We start from the raw sequence: 21003 nt of genomic DNA, 5'->3' as shown, positions 1-21003 counted from the left end.
AGATATAACAAATGGGAAATACAGGAAATAAGAATAAATGCAAAGAATGAGATGAAAGGTCTAATTCGTGTGTAACTGGAACCAATGAAGGAAAAGGGAAAGAGTGAGGCAAAGGCAAAATTTGAAGAGAAACCGATTGGGAATTTTACCAAAAGACATGTCAGTAAGCCACAGCTTCCCGTAGTACTATATGCCCAACCCAAAGCAGCAGAAATACAAAGAAAACCACATCCTGTCATATTATTGTAAAACTGTTAACAACCAAACCAAAGGCAATGTGCGAAAAACAAATTGTCGACAGCCTAGACTCCGTATCAGGAGAAAACACCTTTCAGAAATAAAGGGATTTAACGAGATTTTCAAATGACAAAAACTAAATATGCTACTAAAGGATACTACAGGATATTCAAACGTATATGAAACTTACAAGGATGCATGTGTTACTTAAAAGGAAAAAAGCTAATCTGGAAGACAGAATACTAAATACTTAAAAACAAAAACTTTTAAATGATAAAAATAATCCAAAGGGCAAAAGCACAAAGACATAATTGAAGGAAAAAAAAGAAGAAAAATTGGAAAGGGTAGATTTAAAAACAAATATTCAGTAATTTCATTAAATAAATGAACTAGGAGCGCCTGGGTGGCTCAGTTAAGCGTCCAACTCTTGATGTTGGCGCAGGTCACGATCTCACAGTTCATGGGTTCAAGCCCTGCCTCGGGCTCTGCGCTGACAGTGTGGAGCCTCCCTGGGGTTTTTTCTCTCCCTCCATGTCTGCCCTTCCCCTGACTGTGTTCTCTTTCTCAAAATAAACATGAAAAAAAATTTAAAAACTGTTAAAAAAAAATTAAAAATAAATAAATGGACTAAATGTTACAATTAAGAAATTTCTCAACTTATTTGGAGGCCATCAAAACCTTGATGCCCAAACTTGACAAATACATACCAAATGAAAAATACATACAGGGGAGCCTGGGTGACTCAATCAGTTAAGTGTCTGACTTGATTTTGGCTCAGGTCATGATCTCAAGGTTCCTGAGATCGTGCCCCAAGTCAGCAAAGATAGCACGGAGCCTACTTGGGATTCTCTCCCCACTCCTCCCTCTGCCCCTCCTCTGTGCACATTCTCGCTCTGTCTATAAATAAATAAATACACACACACACGAATATAATTCAGTTTACCAAAATGTTAAAAAAGACAACATATTATGACCATGTTGAGTTTATTCCAAGAATCCAAGGATGGTTCAAGATTAGAAGCTATTAACGTTCTTAATTTGATAAAAGGTTTCTATTAGGACAAAGAGAAAAAATAAACTACTAGAAACATTATAATTGTGAAATAACCCTTCCCGTAGATCAGAAATTAAACAAGGACACCATTATCACATTCTACTCAGCAGCGTACTAGGATTCAAAGTCAGTGTAAATGCACAACATAAAGGGATCCAGTTCACACGGTGGCTGGATACACAATCAAACAAAAAAAGGAGAGTCTGTGAATTACAGATGAATTCAATTAAGAAACTATAAAAATGCAAGTATTTTAAAGTTTATTTAAAAAGAATAAAGCAAGGATATACATGTTTTATCTACCTACAACATACTGCGTATAATGCCATGCAGGTGAAGCAAAACATCAGTACCCACTTAAATGATTTGTATGTTCTAATGTAAGAACGCATTTGGAGGGAAAATATTGGCAGAGGAAAGTTAAACTAGAAAAGTGTGTGTTAGAATCAAGATTATACAAGTCAGCTCTTTTGTCAGAGTACTTTCGAGGGTGGGTCACTAGAGTGGCAGGATTATGTCTAGGCTAACCACTCTTTCAATTCCATCACTTTAGCCTAACTTGACAACAGAATTCTTAGAACACTGCATTAAATTTGACCTAAAAACCTAAGTATTCGTAACCTGCAAGATTTCATATTTTCCTCCTGTACCTTTACAAATCTCATTTATTCTGGGGCATCTGGGTGGCTCAGTCAGTTAAGTGTCCGACTTCAACTCAGGTTGTGATCTCACGGCTGGTGGGTTCGAGCCCCACACAGGGCTCTGCGCTGACAGCTCAGAGCCTGGAGCCTTCTTTGGATTCTGTGTCTCCCTCTCTCTGCCCTCCCCCTGCTCGCACTCTGTCTTTTGCTCTCTCTCAAAAATAAACAAACATTAAAAAAAGAAAAAAGAATAAGGAAATAAATCTCATTTATGCTTTTGTAGTCTTTTGAGGGGGGAGCAGGAAGTACTCAGATGTTTAGTACAAGGGCTGTTTTATCATGTTCCTTCCACATATGCTTTTTTCCCCAGCCGCACACAACATTTTCACGGTTTATCTTTCAGTTACTACCTGAAGTGGTCTCGGCTTGCTTTGTTTTATTGAACCTGAACATTAAGAACACGCCATCTTCCTTAACAGTGAAGGATGAGGTGAAATGATGGTGCACAGCAAACTGATATCGCACACAAAATACTGGTAGAGAAACTACAAAGAGCTTTTCCCGAGCGAAGTTTGGAATGGGCACCTGAGCGAGTTCCTTCTGTTCATTCACCAGTCGGCTGCAGCTAGCGATCATCTGGTCCAGGGCATAGAGCCGGTCTTCAAGTCCTTTAATGGCTTTCATATTCTGATTATCAAGTTTGGCAATAGTTTGACGGCATTCCGCTATGAATGGTCGAATAATCCTTGGATCAAGCTGAACAACAACAAAAGACATGAATGAAGTTTCCAGCAAATACTTTAAAGTACATTTCTCACTATTCTGATACACAGCTTCAGAGGAAAAAAAAAAATGGAAAAATACAGAAAAGTAAATGCACGGGAATCTAAGTTATACTTTCACAAAACTGAGAGCAAGATAATCATGTTAATAAATTACTGATTATACTGGAATACATAATTAGGAATTCCAGGAAGTATACTGGAAATTGGAATTGGAAGGCAGAATTCCTGGACTTCTACCTTCCAATCAATGCCTCAATTTCATCAGTCCTCAGAGTCACCCCGTAAATGTTACTTTCATGGTCTTGTAAGAGAAAGCAGAGTTAAAAACACAATTTCCCTCAAAATGTATCAACATCTTCAAACTTAATTCCCTCCTACAGATATCTTTATTTTCAGCCTCTATCTCCTAAAGAAATCTGCTTGATCAACCCAAGTTTCTTACTCTTCCACAAATTTTCTGGAATTCATGAAACCTAACAAATTTCTCTCTACACCCTTCCCCTTCCCTTGAAAGAATACACTGGCAGTGGTTTTCACACGTCGTCTCCGGAACTCCGGAAGCTTTCGGGCATCACCTCACTGGTTCTTCCACAGTTCCCTTCTCTGGCTCCTGTTTTCTCATTCCATAAACACAGATGATCCAGGACTTAGTACTTAGCCCATTTTTACTATGTCTTGTGTGATTTCAGAATGAAGCATAATTTCTACGAAGCTCCCAACCCTTTTGTAATGCCTGATCGTTCTCATACATTTTCAGCCTGTTTCTGACACCTTCCTAATAATATCTCCGTGTGAGTATCAACCACAGTATCTTCTATTTCTAATTATAGTTGTCTCCTGTTGAAATACCCAAATGGCTTCCCTCTGCCCACGATGACATCCAAAAAACATAGCACACAATGAAGGCTTCAGTGATTGGCCGGATATGAGTAAATCCTTCCAGGCCTATCCTCTTTTCAAACTGAATTGCTCATTACATCCAGACAAGCCCTGTGTTTCTCTAGCTCTGATCTCCGTTCATACTGATTATCCTGCCTAGCTGTTGAAAAGCCCATCTCTGTCCTAGTCAAATATTGCCTCCTTCGTGATGCCTTCCCTAATCCCTACAATCAAAGGGACCATAAATTATTTAACGTACAGTGTTTGGTACAGAGAGGACATACAAAAGCAGTTAAAACTCAGCTATTTTATGGTTATTATCAATAATCCAGTGTAATTTATAAGAGGCTGCATTTGTAACACTACAAAAAAGTTAACAGAGTCACTACTTAAATACAGGCAGTCATCTGCTTATTAATGAAAACTTGTGCGTACATTAACATTTTCTCGCTCTTCTTAATTTCATGGTAACTGAGTCTAATCTGTATTCGTTTCTGACCCAAGATATTGTACAAACCAAACACTAGCTATAAATCATTAAGATGATAAAAAGCTAAAGAAAGGATTAAAATAGATTCAAATTTTTAGCCTGTACAAAATTGCAACTACACAAAGACTTCAGACAGCGATGATTTAAAGAAGAAAAAACAACCCCCAAACCAGAGCTCCTAATTCTGATAGTTCTGTATTTCCTAATTCATTGAAAGTACGATGCAACTACACTGACAATATTAATATGGAAGAGCATTTTGTGAATCACTTGAGCACAGGCTATGTAACTTGACTTCCTAAAATCTTACTCTACTTAATGGTTTATTCCATTTGTCCACAAGTAATAAAAAATAAAAATTCCAAATAGAGTCTCTGGAGCAATTTTTTAAAATAGTATTTTAAACCACAGAATCCCACTAATAATTATTTAGCAAATTTTCAGCAACCGAACACAGTCTTACGCTATTTGTCCCTCTTGGACTCTTCCACCGACATCTACAAAGACTAACATTATTGTTGTCTTAGAAGAGAAGAAAATAAAATTTTCTCACCCTCACCATTCTTTCCATCCCACCTCTAAATGCATGTCCATTGCATAAACAATATTCCAATAAGATCACAAGAATCATGAATACTAAACCAAAAGTCAATAAATTACACTGGTATTATTCTGAACAGCTTAGAAATGAGCTAAATGTGCATGTTTCCAATTATTCATCATCAGATATATGAACATTTGCCTTTTGTGGTATAACCTGAACTAGAATATCCAAGATTCGTTCTAATATGAACACACTACGACCTAAGAAAATATGTGAGCACGCAAAAACGCAGAAACAACTCGAAATTTTTCTTGGTACGTGAGGGGAAAAGGTAGGTTGTGAGAATTCCCCAAGTATTATACAACAGGATTCCAATGCCATATAGATGGACAGGGGCAATCCATGAAGGCAGTGCCAGGATTTAAGCCCTTCTGATGTCCAATCTTAGGCTAGTTCCGTAATGCCTACATCTTGACTTGTTTCCTGAAAGAAGACACTTGATTTTGCCAGTTGGAAATACATGTTACAAATGCTGCTGAAACTGGGATCGGTATGTAGAAAGGAAGGCTTCGAACAGAACGAGCTTTGAGAAGAGCAACATCAAATCTTGGCACATTTTAAAGTTCACTGGCAAAAAGTACTACTATCAGAATCAAACAGGTTAGTTAGCTGTTTTGGGCAACTACGTAACAAATGTGAGATCAAAGGAAGGCACCCTGTGACTCGAGAAATGTGAGATCGAAGGAAGGCACCCTGTGACGCGAGAGAAGTCCTACACTCCGTTCAATGTGTCTTTAGAATCCCACTAGTAGTATTAAGAATAAATACACAAAACTACCACGAAAAATATTAACCTTATAAAAAAAACACCATGGCAAGTGCAATTTATTATGCAGTATATCCCAATACAACATCCCGCACTGTGTAAAATACAGGCAGATATATACAAACAAATTCTTCAAAATAGGTTTTCACTGCTTTTGAAGAAATTTTTTTAAATCTAATGGGCATGCTCAACTAAAAGAGTGCTGTATTACAGGCAGTATTTTAAGCTATGTTAACTCGTTTCATAACAAGTAACTATAAACAGATAAAAATTTATATTCTGTTTTTACAATATAATGGCCATGTTAAGTACCACAAAGACTTCAGATATTGTTGGTATGTACTATGAAAGTAAACATTAATTCAGGTCAGTAACGTGACACCCCAGTGATATTACTCTAGCTAACTTGTGTTTTCGGTAGCTATAAACTCTTGTGAATTTTCATTAAGCCAGGAAAGGATCGTTGTTTATTTCCCCTTGTTTTGTAACATGAGTAAAACTTACATGGCTGTGCTGGGCTTCATTTAACCATGCAAACACAAAGCCAATTTGAATATATAGATATCTCAATCACCTAATTACAATCATGTGCTTGCCTTTCCACACTCATAGATTGGAATTTTCAGACTACTAAAATGTCAACATTTTAAACAGGAACCCTAGTTTTCACTCCTTTTAGTTAGTAACCTTTACATCATATATTATATATTCCCATGCCCTGGCAAATGTCTTAACTGAAGCTTTCTTTGTTAACAAATAATAAATGGCCAAAAAGAAATGCCTCCTTTAAAGGATGTCATCAAGGAAGTAGACAGTTAAAGAATTAAGAAGAAACCTAGACTTTATTTTTTTCAGGTTTTCCATTTTGAAAGGAAATGTGCTATTTTCCAGGCAACCCAGACAAGGCACTGCCTTTCTCAATGTTCAAAGGTCAAATCTGTTTCCAACTGAGCTCCCTTTTTTTTTTTTTCCAACGTTTATTTATTTTTGGGACAGAGAGAGACAGAGCATGAACGGGGGAGGGACAGAGAGAGAGGGAGACACAGAATCGGAAACAGGCTCCAGGCTCCGAGCCATCAGCCCAGAGCCTGACGCGGGGCTCGAACTCCTGGACCGCGAGAGCGTGACCTGGATGAAGTCGGACGCTTAACTGACTGCCGCCACCCAGGCGCCCCTAAGCTCCCTTTTAAACATGTGCTCATTATCTTTAGACAATAGCTGACTTCAAAATATTATTTCATTATTTCTGTATTACTGAAACACGTGCCCCATCAACTTCCTTTCTGACTTCAAAGATTTTCCATCAGCTTATGGATCACATTTTAAAAGGTATTTATTCCCCATGCTGAAAAGCCTTTGTAAGTATATTTGGGGGAGGACTTAATCCAAAATACAAGCTCATTATAATTATGAAATACAACCAAGAACACAATGTCTAAATTTTGAATTTCAAAATATTTCAGGCAGATATAGTATTTAAAGTTTCTTTTAGAAGTCAGAAAGACCTCCCTCAAGAGGGGATGGTGACTGGAAAGACATACACAAGGTTTTCAGGGAGACGAAAATGTTCAGTGTCTTCTTTGGGGTGGTATTACTCTGTGGCCTAACCACTCAAGAATTTGTATATTTCACTGAATGTAAATCATTCTCCCTCCTAAAAAAATTTTAATTATAAAAATCAAATATTGTATCTTTCATATTTTCCAAAAAAACCTTGGAAGTTCTATAGCATTTATAAATGTGAATATCTGATCCATTATTAAATTAAGAAATATGGTAGGCTAGAGGTGGCCAAATATGACCATTTACCTATCTACTTATATTTACAGAGAGCTCAGTACTTAAGGCATAAGAATGAAGACATTAAGACTGTTCAAGTTTTACCTAGCAGAAGTAAGAGCCTAGCTGTAGGAACAAATGAAAGAATAGGAGATATTAAAACATCTAAGTAATATTACAAGGTCAGAAAAAAAATATTGCAAACTTGTTACCACCGAAACCTTCACCATTTGAGTAGACACTTCAAGGCTCTGAACTTCAGGACAAATTTTACATCTCTGACCTCGAATAGTCATCACAAATCTGTACATTCATAAATAAGGTTACAAGTGAAAAGACTTGATTTATCCTTGATTCATCCAAGGGTGAATCCTTGAAGTCTCACGCCAAGGCTCATTATTTCTACGTATAATACCATTGGCCCATCATATAAAATATTTAGTATAAACAATGTAACTTCAAATGGTTGAAATGACACAAGAAATATCAAATTCACATGACTTACTCTGCTCATGGAATCAAAGCATTTCCTGACCAATGATTCCACATCATTAGGTCTATCTTGAACATTTATCCAGTCTAACAAAGAAACATTAAAAAAAGGCAGATCACCGTCTTTAGCATCTACTGAAGTTTCATCCTGCGGGACAGTATTTTGACAAGATTCCCTCATTTCTTTTCCACTTTCAGCATCTGCGGTATCTGGGGCTACGTGTTCCACTGACTTGTGAAATGAGGTTAACAAAGACTGGTTAGTTGTTCTAGGCATATCAGGAGAGAGCACCAGTTCAGTGGAGGTTTTCATTTCAGCCTTTTCTGAGCCTTCATGTTCAGGCAAAGAATCCAGTCTTCCCAAACATTCCCTGTAACTATGTCTGGTTAGGCACTCCAACAGCGGAATCTTGGCCATGACTGAAACCGCAGTTCCTAAACTTAAAATACAAAAGATCTGTCAGTAAAATAATGGGACTGCTCCAGTTAGAGACTAGCATTTTCAAAGAAACAGCATTTACTTGTTACACACATAAATATTACCATCTATTTTTTACGTTATAAATACATAGTCTATGTTCTTTAAAAGAAACCTAGTTAGAGGTTAACTAACACATGAACACATTAAAATACCACTCTCGAGTAAAGGTGGCCAGCTTATACTTAACAAGTGAACAGTTGGTTTTCATCAAACCTTAAGACATAAAATAAAAATTCAAATTTACAAAAATGATTTACCACAACAGTCCCTTCAGGCAATCAAGTATTTTTTGATAAGCTGAAAGCACAGGATAAAATTAACAGTCCTAATAAAGATGAAGGTAACTCTCACGTTCATTACACCCTATAGACAGGTAGATGCATGCTGTCGAAAGCTATGGGAAAGATGAAGTGATGATGATTTGATTGCTGTAAAAACATCTGTGAAATGCTTCAAGCTCTTACATGAAACTAATGTATCTAAGAGAACTTTCCAAACGACAGTCGGTTGAAAAGGCTGTCACATAAACAAACTCTTAAAGACTTTCTAGTCTTAAGTAATCACTCCCTTCCTTCCTGAGATCTGTCCTATTGGCAAAGCCAAAATCTAATTCATACCTCAAAATAAAAAATCTGAATTAATAAGGTTCATTTGAATTAGAAAGATGTTACTTCTCTCCAATTCAATTCAAAGTTAACAAAAAATGTAAAAACAAATGAAAAAATGAATGCAGAAAATTGAAAGCAAACACACACAAAATAGAGGCTACATTCATGCTGAATTATTGCTATGTTTTTATATTCATTATAGCCCTTTTCCAAAACAACCACTGGCTATCAGATGTGCTTATATGCAAAGAACCAGAAAACCACCTAAACACCAGCTAGAACACAATGGCTTCTTTCCATCTCAGCAAGCCTACATCATATGGCAGTATTTAAAGAGGAAAACAAAATTTTCCTTGATTGCCAAATGTTTGAAAACTTTTCCATTTCCATTAGATGTGTTATGTTTATATTTTGCCTTTAGTGTAAAGTTGGTAGCAGGGCAAGAAGGAGGCAAAGATTCTTGGGTTTGTAAATGATTTCCAAAGTATCTTAAGCCCTTTACGTAAAGAAAACAAGGTAAGAAAAAGAAATGTGGGAGATCCATAAAACAGGTGGTGAATAAAATTGACCGTAATTTTAAAATTTCAGAATCCGTAAAAGTCATCATAAAAGTCTCAAAAAATGAACAATTATTATACAAGCAATTATTAGAAATGAAATCAGTTACTAAAACAACTGAGAAGGTACTTTAACCAAACGTTTTATCCATTTTAATGGCAAACATACTGAGTAAGTTTTAACTTGATGTCTTCTATGGATTGCAGATAATTTGAATAAATACTTTCAAACTTGAAAAGTAGCTTTTGGTAAGAATTTGAACAGTCCTCCAGATTGGCCATGATTGCAGCCCAGCCTTGGTGTTGAAGGTGTTCGTCATGGACCAGACCCTCACAGAAAGAGCAAAGTTTCTTGGCAACTTCATACATTTCCTGTATCGAAAAGGAAGAAACACAGTAAAAGAAGGTAATGTTTGCATATGTATATTTACCTGTATGCATGAATGCAGTGTAAATATATTTTAAACAAAGCATGACAAGGCAATGTTTTAGTTTATCTTATTACTACGGTTTGTTGTTGCGACAGTAAGGAGGAAGAAGCTCCTAACTCACCGCCGCTGGGACTATATGTTGGTGGAGCATCTGCAGAGGACAATTCAACGATAACTATTAAAAGTAAAATGGCATCTATCGTCTGGCAGTGATTCATCTTATAGAAACTTACCCTATAAAAGCTTAAAGAAATGAACAAAAAAACACTAAAAGGTTCTTTATTTCAACTATCAAATGAAATAAAACCCACCTCACTGTCTACCAAGAAACTATGTGCGTCTATACAACGCAATCCATTTAGCATTCAATAAGATGAAGTATCTTTATATACTCATATAGGTGTGAATAGTAGTATCTTCACATCTCATAAAGGCATGAGGAGGTCAATACACATTATTAAAATTTAAAAGGTACAGTGCTTGATTCATAAAGTGAATTTTCCATTTTTACAATATGAAAATCAATTATGGGTGACTACAGATCCAAATGTAACAGACGTTTTTCTAAAAAGGAGCACTCGTGGAAGACAGCATAGCAGACACACACCAGCACCTCTACCCTGGCTGCTGCCTTCGTATCTCTGAGATAAGCACATGTTCCTTAAATAAGACCCAAGAGCAAAAGTATTGATAAAGTGGACATTAAACGAAGAATTTTAATTCATCGCAACACGCCATTAGTTGAATGAAAAGGCAAAAGGCAAGCAACAGAGTGGCAGAAGATATTTTCAGCATTTAAATACACAGCTTATATAAAGATGATATAAAGTCCACTCTAAATTAATTACATGAAAATTAGCAACCCAATAACGAATAATTAAGAAATTAGAAGAATAACTTCACAAAACGGATATGAAGAGTCTCATAAACATATGGAAACCCGCTCATCCTTATTAATTATCAAACAAATACAAATTAAATTACAATGGCCTCCCACCCATCAGAATGACTAAAATTAAAAGCACCAAGAAAACCAAGTATTAGTGAGTTTGTTGAGCAAGTAGAACATTTGATGGTGGGTACAATCACTTCAAACGCTAGCAGCACGTTAGCAAACAACGTGCAAAGATATTCACAGCAGCCTGAGCCCCAACAGTCTAAACCCTGAAACAGTATTTATAGATAAATAAGCCGTGGCATATCTGAACAATGGAAAACTGCTCAGCAATGAATATAAACCATTAACGCATGCAATTACGTGAACGAATCTCATCAGGAACATAAGATGAATGAAGGAGGCCAGACACAATAGAAAACAAACTATAATTCCATTTATTTAAGGTTCTAAAAGAAGCAAAGCAATCTATGGTTTTAAAGTCAGGATATTGGTTGATTTTATGGAAAAGCAATAATGACTGGGAGAAAGCATGAAGGAGGACTTCTTGGGGTGACACCATATTTTAAAATTTCACTTTGTGAAAATGTGCTAAAAATGAATGTGCGATAGTTTGTACCTTTTTTTTTTAATTTTTAATGTTTATTTTTGAGAGTGAGACAGAGCATGAGCGGGGGAGGGGCAGAGAGAGAGCGAAGGAGACACAGAATCGGAAGCAGGCTCCAGGCTCTGAGCTGTCAGCACAGAGCCCGACGCGGGGCTCGAACCCACAGACCGCGAGATCATGACCTGAGCTGAAGTTGGACACTTAGCCGACTGGGCCAGCCAGCCGCCCCATAATTTGTGCATTTTCTAATATGTACATAACTCAGTAAACAAAAATCTATTATTAATTTTACTAATGAAGGTATCTGAGTCCAAGGTCACACCACAATTGGGGTGACCAAATTTCAACTCTGGCAAGGTGAATCTAGAAGATCACACTCCTGTCATGGTTGTAGCACCTCTACTTCCTTTTAAAATGCACGGACATATTCATGGTTTGGGTTACAGTAGCTCTGAAGTGTGTTTTAAAATCTGAGAAAGACACGTTATTTCCTCTACCTTCCATTCTTATTTCTCTTAACTTTCCTAGATATTCCTGGACACTGAACGTTCCCCATAAACTTAAAGTCCACTTTATTTAAAACAAACTGAACAAAAAAACTCAAGAGCTCCTCCTCACTCTCCAAAGCAAAAATGCTTCATCGTGGCAACTTTGAGTGCAATTCATTAAGTGCATGAATATATTAACATTATGATTGGAAATATTAAGAACAGTATGTCTTTTCATTGATTTATAATTTATGTTCTTAAGTAGCATGTTATATATTTTTTCTTGCTACTGAGACTGTAATGTATTTTCCATTTCTATTCCAAAGCAGGGCCCGGTACCAAGAAATGTGAATGTTTATATATTTATCACATATCCAAGCCACCTTATCAAAATTCTTGATAGAGTTTTGTTAAATTCTCTTGAACATTCCAAATATACAACCGTTATCATCAACTACAATGGATGTTTTTCACTTTCTTCCATTAATTTTACCACTTCATTTTCATTTTCTTATTTCAGTACATTTCTCAGTTCCAAAAGAATACTGAATAGACGGATGGCGATTTATACAAAAATGGCTCTAATGTTTTGCTGATTTGAAAGCAGATTATTTTCCATATTTGGCCAATTCTGTATTTTATTTATTTTGTTTCCTTCTAGAGCTAGTTTACTTGTTAGGAATAGCTGCTGGGGGTGCCTGGCTGGCTCAGTCAGCAGAGAGTGTAACTTGATCTCAGGATCCTAAGTTCAAGCCCTACATTGGGTGTGGAGCCTACTTAATTAAAAAAAAAAAAAAAAAAAAAAGGAATAGCTGCTGAATTTTAACATGTCTCATCTGGACAATTTAACACGACTCTCTGCTTTCTCCTGTATTAATGACTGAGGCAATTAATTATATTAATAAATTTCCAAATACTGAACCACCCGTGCATTGCAATAATATACCTCTTTGCTACTAAAGTGTATTATTCTTTTGATACTCTTCTGGTTTTATCTGTAAGAAAAAATAAATACATTCCGGATTTTTGGGATATAAAAACTAAATGTAGCCCGTAAGAGCTTTCTGATTTTGAGAGTGACATAAAAATATTTAATTTACTGTTTAATTATTATAAACACACATGAAGCTTACTGTTTTAACACATTTTTAAGTGAATGATTCAGTAGCATTAAGTCATTCACACTGCCACGCAACCATGACCACTATCCATCTCCAGAAGTTTTTCATCATCCCAGAATGAAACTGAAGCCAATAAACAATTAACTCAACCCTCCCTCACCCCCCAGCCTTGGGTAACTATTCTATTTTCTGTCTCTATGAATCTGACGCTTCTAGGTACCTTGTGTAATTGGGATGGTATAAATACCTGTCCTTTGTGTCTGGCTTATTTCACTTAGCATATCTATCCCTCGAGGTTCCTCCGTATTATGGTTAATATCAGAATTTCCTTCCAGACAAAGCTAAATAATATCCCATTGTATGGATATACCACATTCTGTTTCTTCATCCACTGGTGGACAGTTGGGTTGTTTCTACCATTTGGCTATAGGAAATAATTCTAGTATGAACATGTCATTACATTTTATACATCATATTTTATTAAGTTTTCCTGAAATTATTAGCATTTAGCCGTGTTGACAGGCCAAGACAGATCTGACTTATCTGTCTCATAAATTAAAAAAAAATTTTTTTTTTAATGTTGCTTTATTTTTGAGAGAGAGAGAGAGAGAGAGAGAGAGAGAGCGCGCGCACGCGCGCAAGCGAGCAAGAGCGGGGGTGGGGCAGACAGAGAGAAGGAGACACAGAATCAGAAGCAGGCTCCAGGCTCCGAGCTGTCAGCACAGAGCCCAACACGGGGCTCAAACTCACAAACCACGAGATCATGACCTGAGCGAAGTCAGAGGTTTAGCTGACTGAGCCACCCAGGCACCCCTCTCATAATTTATTATAAATTTCACTTTTTTCTGTTTAATGTTTTGATATCCACTTTGTCATATATAAATACTGCCATTAAAATTTTCTTGTACATTTATCTTTCTATAAAAAGAAAGTTGATAAATTAATTAACAAGCGGTATACTGGATTGTATTACTCTCATTACTTTATATTTAGTATTGCTTGTATTATATCGTTTCTAGATTTTTGCTAGATTAATGAAGTTATTATTCAATCGCTGCTACTCTTTATGCCCCCCCTTCCTATTTCTGTGTTGATCCTCGCCTGGAAGAACGTTCAGTAGTTTTTAACATGTCAACTTGCATCACTAGATACTGCTAGGACTGTTTATTTCTAGATTAATCCTCACTTCATCCTCTATTTATTCTTTTTAATATAATGCATTTTAATATCATGCCTTCGTTCAAATCTAGTTTTACTTATTCTTTTTGACTTGTCTCTCACTTAAAAGTTACATGTCCTATTTGATGATCCTTTGATTTTTGTACATTTTTCTTAGTATTATATTTTTCATCCAAATCAAAAAATATTACTTTTTAAATATGTAGGCTAAAGTTGTATTAGTTCATTTGTACACCAATATTCTTGCTCTTTTGAGTTAATCATAAAACAAATCTAAAGGACTCATAGAAATTCAGTTTACACAATTTGTTTTTTTAAAGCAACTTTGCCTTCTCAAAAACATTTCTAGACTGATGCTTATCAAGTATGTCCCAGAAATCGGAAGTTATTCTCTTTTTATGTTGTATCCTATGTGAAAAATGGGGTAGTTTTTCACAAATGTATATGCTACACTAAAACAAACGGCTGAGATTTACTTACAAAAGCAAACGTGAACACTAAAGACTTGATATTTTGTTAATCTGTTTATTTTTATAAATGATAAATCCTCTTGTGTGGTTCTAAAGATAACATTTTTCCGTGTCGGAAAGTAAAGTAAACGTGTCTTGCTGATGACAGTTTAGGGCCAGGATCACAGTGAAGTACTGGCAATTCAACAAGAAAAACGAAAGAGGCCTGTGCAACGGCCCACGGAAATTACAGAAGCAACGTAAGAGACATGTATTGTAAAGAGACTTTGTTCTCCTCCAGGACCTAAATGCGGATATGGAAGAAAGAACCACATTTTTAAGAAATGTGTAAGCTCTCCCTTTGCTTCTGTCTACTCTAACACGGGTAACTTTACTCATCACAGCAGTGTTCAGAAACCATCACCTGCATACCATCATTTAGGAAAGAAGTGAAGAAATCATGGTTAAAACAGCTCTTCCACTCTAAAATCTTGTAACTGTTTGCAAATGTCGACTGACTACCAATGTAGGAATCTGAAAACCAGACATATCGACCAGCAAAACATCTCCTCACGTTGTTATTTTTGTGTTTTGCCTAACAATGTGTTTTTGCTAGCTACGCGAGGATAGCTGACACACAAGGTTCCATTCGTTGCAGGTGTACAACTCTCTGTGTTGGGCTGTGCTCCCTGCAAGCACAGCCACCATCTGTCCCCATCCGCTTCTACTGTAATATCACCATGTTCCTTATGCTGTACCTTATATTCCCACTAATTCACTCCATAACTGGAAGCTGCATCTCCCGGGCTTCCTCCCCCATCCCCCAACACCGGTCCCCTCTGGCAACCACCCATTTGTTCTCTGTGTTGTTTAGACTGGAATGCTTTTAGGAACTATCCATTTGTTAGAACATTCATCGATGCCTAAAATAAGCTGAAACCTCGTGAAAATATTACCAAGTATTCGAATAAGACATCGTTTTGTTAAGTAACCCACCTTTAATTTTAAACCACACTAGATGTAAAGAAGGACAATAATCACAAAAAATAGCTATGATGATTTTTATCTTACCACTGCAAGTTGTGTCCTTGACGCAACGGTGTGAAAAACTGCAGGCATCATAAGAGATTCTTCAACTTTTATTTCCATGTCATTTTCTGTCGAAAAGGTCGTTTTCGGAATAGCGGGTGGACGATCACATAAGATCATCTCTTTGTTAAAAAGAAAAATCGGATTTGTGTCCTGTGGCAATAAGACAGCCAAAGAAACTCCTGTGAAATGCTGTGAAATACCCACCGCGCGCACTGCCCTCAACATAGGAGGCAGACACCCCTTACTCCCGGACGCCGAGTTCCCAACTCCCCGGGCGGGGAGCCGGAGCGCGTGCGTCTGTGTGCAAGGGCTCGCGACACGTACCGTCCCAGCACTGTAGGTGCACACTCTTCGGTCCGCAGCCATGCATTCTCCTCCGTTGACCACCAGCACCTGATGCTGAATAGCAATCTTGTATTTGCTGTGAATGGCATGCTTGAGGTCTGCCACACTTTCGGGGGGAGGCACAAAAAATACTAGTTATTTACATTACCCAGGGACAAAGTCCTCACTATCGAAGTGGCACTGTGTGAAAATACCTGATAGATACGAATTAATTTCACTCTCAAAACTTTCCCCAAAACAGTAGTAGAAAATATAACCTTCTTGTTTCTGGAATTAGACTCCATAAGCTGGCTGATCTCTTAGGTGAATAAATCAACCATGTGGTACATCTAAAAGTAAGTCTATAAAATACAGGCAGTAGACATATTTATTTCTGTGCTCTTTATATAACATAGCAAAGGAATATGCTCAAATTAGCATCAGGTCTGTTAAAATTCTCAGAACACAGATGTCTGTTAAAATCCCCACATCACATTACACAAACTACATGAAGTATAAATCAAGAAACTGCTTCCTTTCCCTATCTTTCAGAAAATCATTGCTTTACAGGTAAAATTGTATTTTATAAAAACTAGAACTTTAAGAAAGAAAATAAGTTCAAATTCCACTTTTAAAACTAAGAATATTAATTCCACAAATTATTCATAATATCTTCCGTGTCAGATTTATTTATTCTGTACTGCTATCTAGTCTTTGCTGTTAGGGCCAAAATATAAGCAGGAATAGTTGTTACTATTTCCTCTCTTGCTGTTTGGCCCCAAAACGTAGCCTCGCTGCCCCTGACACCTCTCCCCACCTTTCACAAATATAGGAGGGCATTCATTAGTCAAATATTTGAATTCCCCATAAAGTTGGAGAGTTATTAAGATGTATGAGTCTTCCTAAATTGGTTAAAAATATGTAACTGATTTTATTCTCGCAACAACAAACAAAACAAATACCACTGACTTTACTCATACAAAGGAATAAAAATCAACCACCAAAATACATGGGACCGACAATATTGCTTTATGTAGCTAGCAGTAATTTCCTTAGTGGTGTCCTGGGAAACTTAAGACGAGCAATCAACTATGAAAACTTCTTCTATTTGATAGAAATCGGTTCGTTTGAGGGTAAGTCTGTTTATCATGAATAATATATTCACACAAACGGAACAAAGCATAATTTTATGAATTTAACTTCAGCATTTTAGGAAGGATGGCAATTATACACGTAATATGCGGAGACCGATTCAGATATCGCTACCCTTATTTAACAAAAAAAGTTTTCTCCAGATCAATACTTTAACTTTTTGCATATACAAAATGCGAAACTGATGACATTGAATGAAATACAGCTTACGTTTGCACTGTAAGTTCAGTGTCAAATGTCAGGGTAGTTCCAGTGTTAACCAGAAATACATATAACTTCATGATGATTTCTCTGGATTCTGTGAGCTTATACCTCACACTCTGATCTGGTTACTAACAGAAACAGATAAGAAGAACGGTCAGTTTTACAAACACAACAACAAATACAAATATCCTCCCATAAGACATGGTATAGTTGTACCACACAACAACAACGACGACGACGACAAAGTTTTTGAGGTCTAAGATGGTTAACCAGACAATTCGGCAAACCCACTGCTTAAAAAAATCAACAGTAGTGAGACTAATAAAATGCATAATTGTTCAACATTTTAAAAATTCGCTTTAAGGAAGAGGTCAGCAATTAGAACAAAAATTATGTGTACATTTCACACTGTTCTCATGTACCTTTCTATATTAAGAATTAAAATTAAACATTTGATCAAAGATCTTCCTAATTCAAAAAGTTCCTCCCCAGCTGGCTCCTTATAACAATAAAAAAACTGTCTTAAGGTTAAACTTACTAAGAGCAAATAAGAGTAGCCACTACTTGCAAGTTAGGGGAAATGAGTTAGTTCCAACTCCTTCCACCAGCTGTCTCTTAATCTAAATTCCACCTCCACACTGAGTTAGAAATGCTCCACGAGAAACTGTGACCCTAACAGTTATATCATCTCCTTAGACAGTGGAAAGTGCACAGGTCTGGAGAAGAGAATATTCAAAACAACTCTGCCATTAACTAGTTGTCCAAGTCAAAACCTCACATAAAAAATAAACTTCCTCATTTACAAGAAGGGACAGATTTCAAGATCTAGCATTTGATTTTAACAATTAGAGTAAAATTCCACCTAATTAATGAAAGTGATGAAAGATAATCAAGTCCTAGATGCTAGAATATATCTTTCTTTATGCTCTTTTGGAGGAAAATCATCAGGGAAGAAGGAAAAAACGAAGACAGCCTTAAAATAATGTTTGTAAAATCATTATTTTACATGCGCTAGATAAAAAAAAGTTATGAATTTAGGAACGGTGACTTACCGTCAGGCACTATGAAAAGGACTACCACTTTTCTTAAAAAGCAGATTAAAACTGGCTTATGTTTGCTTTGCTTGATATTGGCAACTGAATGGCATTACTGGTTAAACTCAGTGAACTGGAAAAGAAGAATTTCTGGATTATCACAGAGAAATAATTCAGTGTATGACAACATATGGTTATTGTTCTCTTCCTTTAAAAATTCCCTCCTGAAACTCAGTCTGTCTGTCTTCCTACCTGCACATTCACTGAAACCACAAGAGTGTAATTTTGACCCACAGCCCTCCATTAAAAGACCTAAAACACAAGTCTCTAAAGAACTCTCCCAAACTGTCAAATTCTACAGCCATTTCTTAGTTCTTAAAATATAATGGTAAAAAAGAGCCCAGCTGTGGAGTCTGACCGCCTCGGGGTGTGATTTTTGGCCCCGTTACTCGTATAGGATCTTGGGCAACTTTCTTAGCGGTCTGGATTTATTGTTTTATAAAATGAATAAAAGTGGGACCTGTGGCAGGCAGCCTCTAAAATCACCCCTCCGCCCCCAGGTATCCACACCCCGGTGACACCCCCGGGAATCCACACCCCGGTGATACCCCACTTCTACGAGGCGTGGGCAGGGCCCATGGTCTGTGTCCAGCCGATGAAATACGGCAAGGTCAACGAGATGTCACACGACTGCTGCTCGAGATTGTAACTTGCCCGGTGCCAGCTGACTCCCTCCCTTGCCAGCTCCGATAAGCAATGAGCTGCCACGGAGGGGCCCGTGTGGCAAGAAACTGAAGTCAGCCTCGGGAAGAGGCTGAGGCTCTGGGTCTGACGGGCTGCGAGGAGCTGACCCTGACAACCACCACTGAGCCTGGAAGCGGGATCCCTCGCTGGCTGAGCCTCAGACGAGACCCCGGCCCCGGCAGACGCGTTCACTGCGATCTTCTGACAGACCTCCATACACAGGACCCGGCTGACTTATGCCCGGAAAGTGTGGACTGAAACGTTTCTTATACTCAGCAAAAGATAATAAACACAGCACCCCACATCACAGGGATATTATGAGAATTAAGGGAGAAAAAGTACGTATTAGCACAGCACTCGGCAGGGAGTAAGAATTCAATAAACAACCCTAGTACCCCTGCTTGGGCTCCTTCTCCTCTGCCAACTCTCCAGGGTTTGGGTGGGACCTCCCCCCCCCCCCCCCCCCCACCGCCCAAATCCAAGAGTACACTTTATCTTACAGGTTAAACGAAGTTCTCTTGTTTTCTGAAGGATTTGGTAGCTAAAAGTACGGTGACTAAAATGGAAGGAATATCGGTACCAGAGATGATTCATTAATTCATTAATTCATCTACACAGAACAAACACTTATTGAGTTTATGTATTCTGTGAACAAAACAGACAAGATCTTTCCCCTGGTGGTGATCACAATCTTGAAGGAGAAAAAGAAATTAAACGCAAAGAAAGCAAACATAAGTTGCAATAAATGCAACGAAAGAGGAGTGTGGGTACCAAGAAGGACCTACTTTGGATGTGGATAATCAAAGTAGAGCTCTATGTAGGTTACATTTAAACGGGGTCATGGGGATGAGATTAAGACTGTCCTGCGAAGGTGGAGTGAAACAGTACAAGAAGACACAACATTTGTGAGCCTAAATATAAAATCTTTGTCATAATCACTACAGTATTCGAAGTTTTTACTTTTGTTTCCTTTTAAATATTGTTTACCTTTTTTGTTTTGGTATAACTTCACACTCAGTGAAAAGTTACAGAAATAGTACAAGAAACTCCCCTGCACCCTTTACCCAGTGTTACCAACTCGGTACATTGTGCTCCATTTGCTTTATCATTTGGGCCACTTAATGCTCCATGCCTGCCCCCCTCCCTCCCTCCCCCACCTCTCTCTATATATACACGTATATTTATACAAATAAACATATACACATAAATACATACGCACAAGACGTATTTTTCTGAACTATCTAAGAGTAACCTGCAGACAGAGTGGCTCATTCTTCATAGATATTTCAGGATGCATACATCCTAACAGCAAGAATTTTCTCATACATGACCAGAGTTCATTCATCAAATCATGAAATTTAACATAGATGCCATATTCTTATCTAATCCACAGTCCATACTCAAATTATTGCCCCAATGATACCAGTCTTCCCCCTCAATCTAGGATCCAATTCGGGATAATATACTGTATTTAATCGTTAAATCTATTTAATCTCCTTCAATCTGGAATACTTCACCGATCTTTTTCTTTTCATGATCTAGGTATAATACTGCCCAGAGTTCATCAGAGGCTTTAGAAATTACTGTAAAGATGTCCTAGTGCCATTCTCCTATTCCATCATCCTTACAGTAAATAAGGGAAACTCTGATAAATGCAGCAGCTACTATGTGCCTTTGAAGGAACACCAATCTCTTCACCTGGTGCTCACCCTGAGTAACAGCTCAACCTAAAAAGCACAATCGTTAACAATGCTTACAAAAACAGCTACACAAAGCGTATGTGAGAATCAGTCTATATGCATAATTCATGAATAACGTAAGACGATTTCACGGATTTCAAGGAGAGTTTTGATTGCTGTGGCCCCAGACCTAGGCTATGCTTTTGCTCCACTGTACAGGCAGACTGGATA

The 21003-nt window shown here is 37.4% G+C and overlaps 1 protein-coding gene across 3 annotated transcripts in view; it reads right to left on the bottom strand.

Moving 5' to 3' along the window:
* The window catches only part of RB1CC1 (RB1 inducible coiled-coil 1), a 93557-nt gene that overhangs the window by 50353 nt on the left and 22201 nt on the right, over positions 1-21003 (bottom strand). For all 3 annotated transcript variants that reach the window (XM_040487806.1, XM_040487804.1, XM_040487805.1), the window contains exons 2-8: positions 18368-18482; positions 17322-17443; positions 15960-16086; positions 15615-15785; positions 9543-9745; positions 7741-8167; positions 2518-2688 (exon numbers count right to left, since the gene is read on the bottom strand). In XM_040487806.1, the coding sequence (XP_040343740.1) occupies positions 2518-2688; positions 7741-8167; positions 9543-9745; positions 15615-15785; positions 15960-16086; positions 17322-17392 (1170 nt within the window). In that variant the 5' untranslated portion in view covers positions 17393-17443; positions 18368-18482. The remainder of the gene's footprint in view (positions 1-2517; positions 2689-7740; positions 8168-9542; positions 9746-15614; positions 15786-15959; positions 16087-17321; positions 17444-18367; positions 18483-21003) is intronic.

This window comes from Herpailurus yagouaroundi, unplaced genomic scaffold (genome assembly GCF_014898765.1).
Source record: "Herpailurus yagouaroundi ecotype Mexico unplaced genomic scaffold, PumYag 165, whole genome shotgun sequence".
NCBI lineage: Eukaryota > Metazoa > Chordata > Mammalia > Carnivora > Felidae > Herpailurus > Herpailurus yagouaroundi.
The sequence above is the reverse complement of the archived record's forward strand: the minus strand, read 5'-3'. Positions and strand labels throughout refer to the sequence as shown.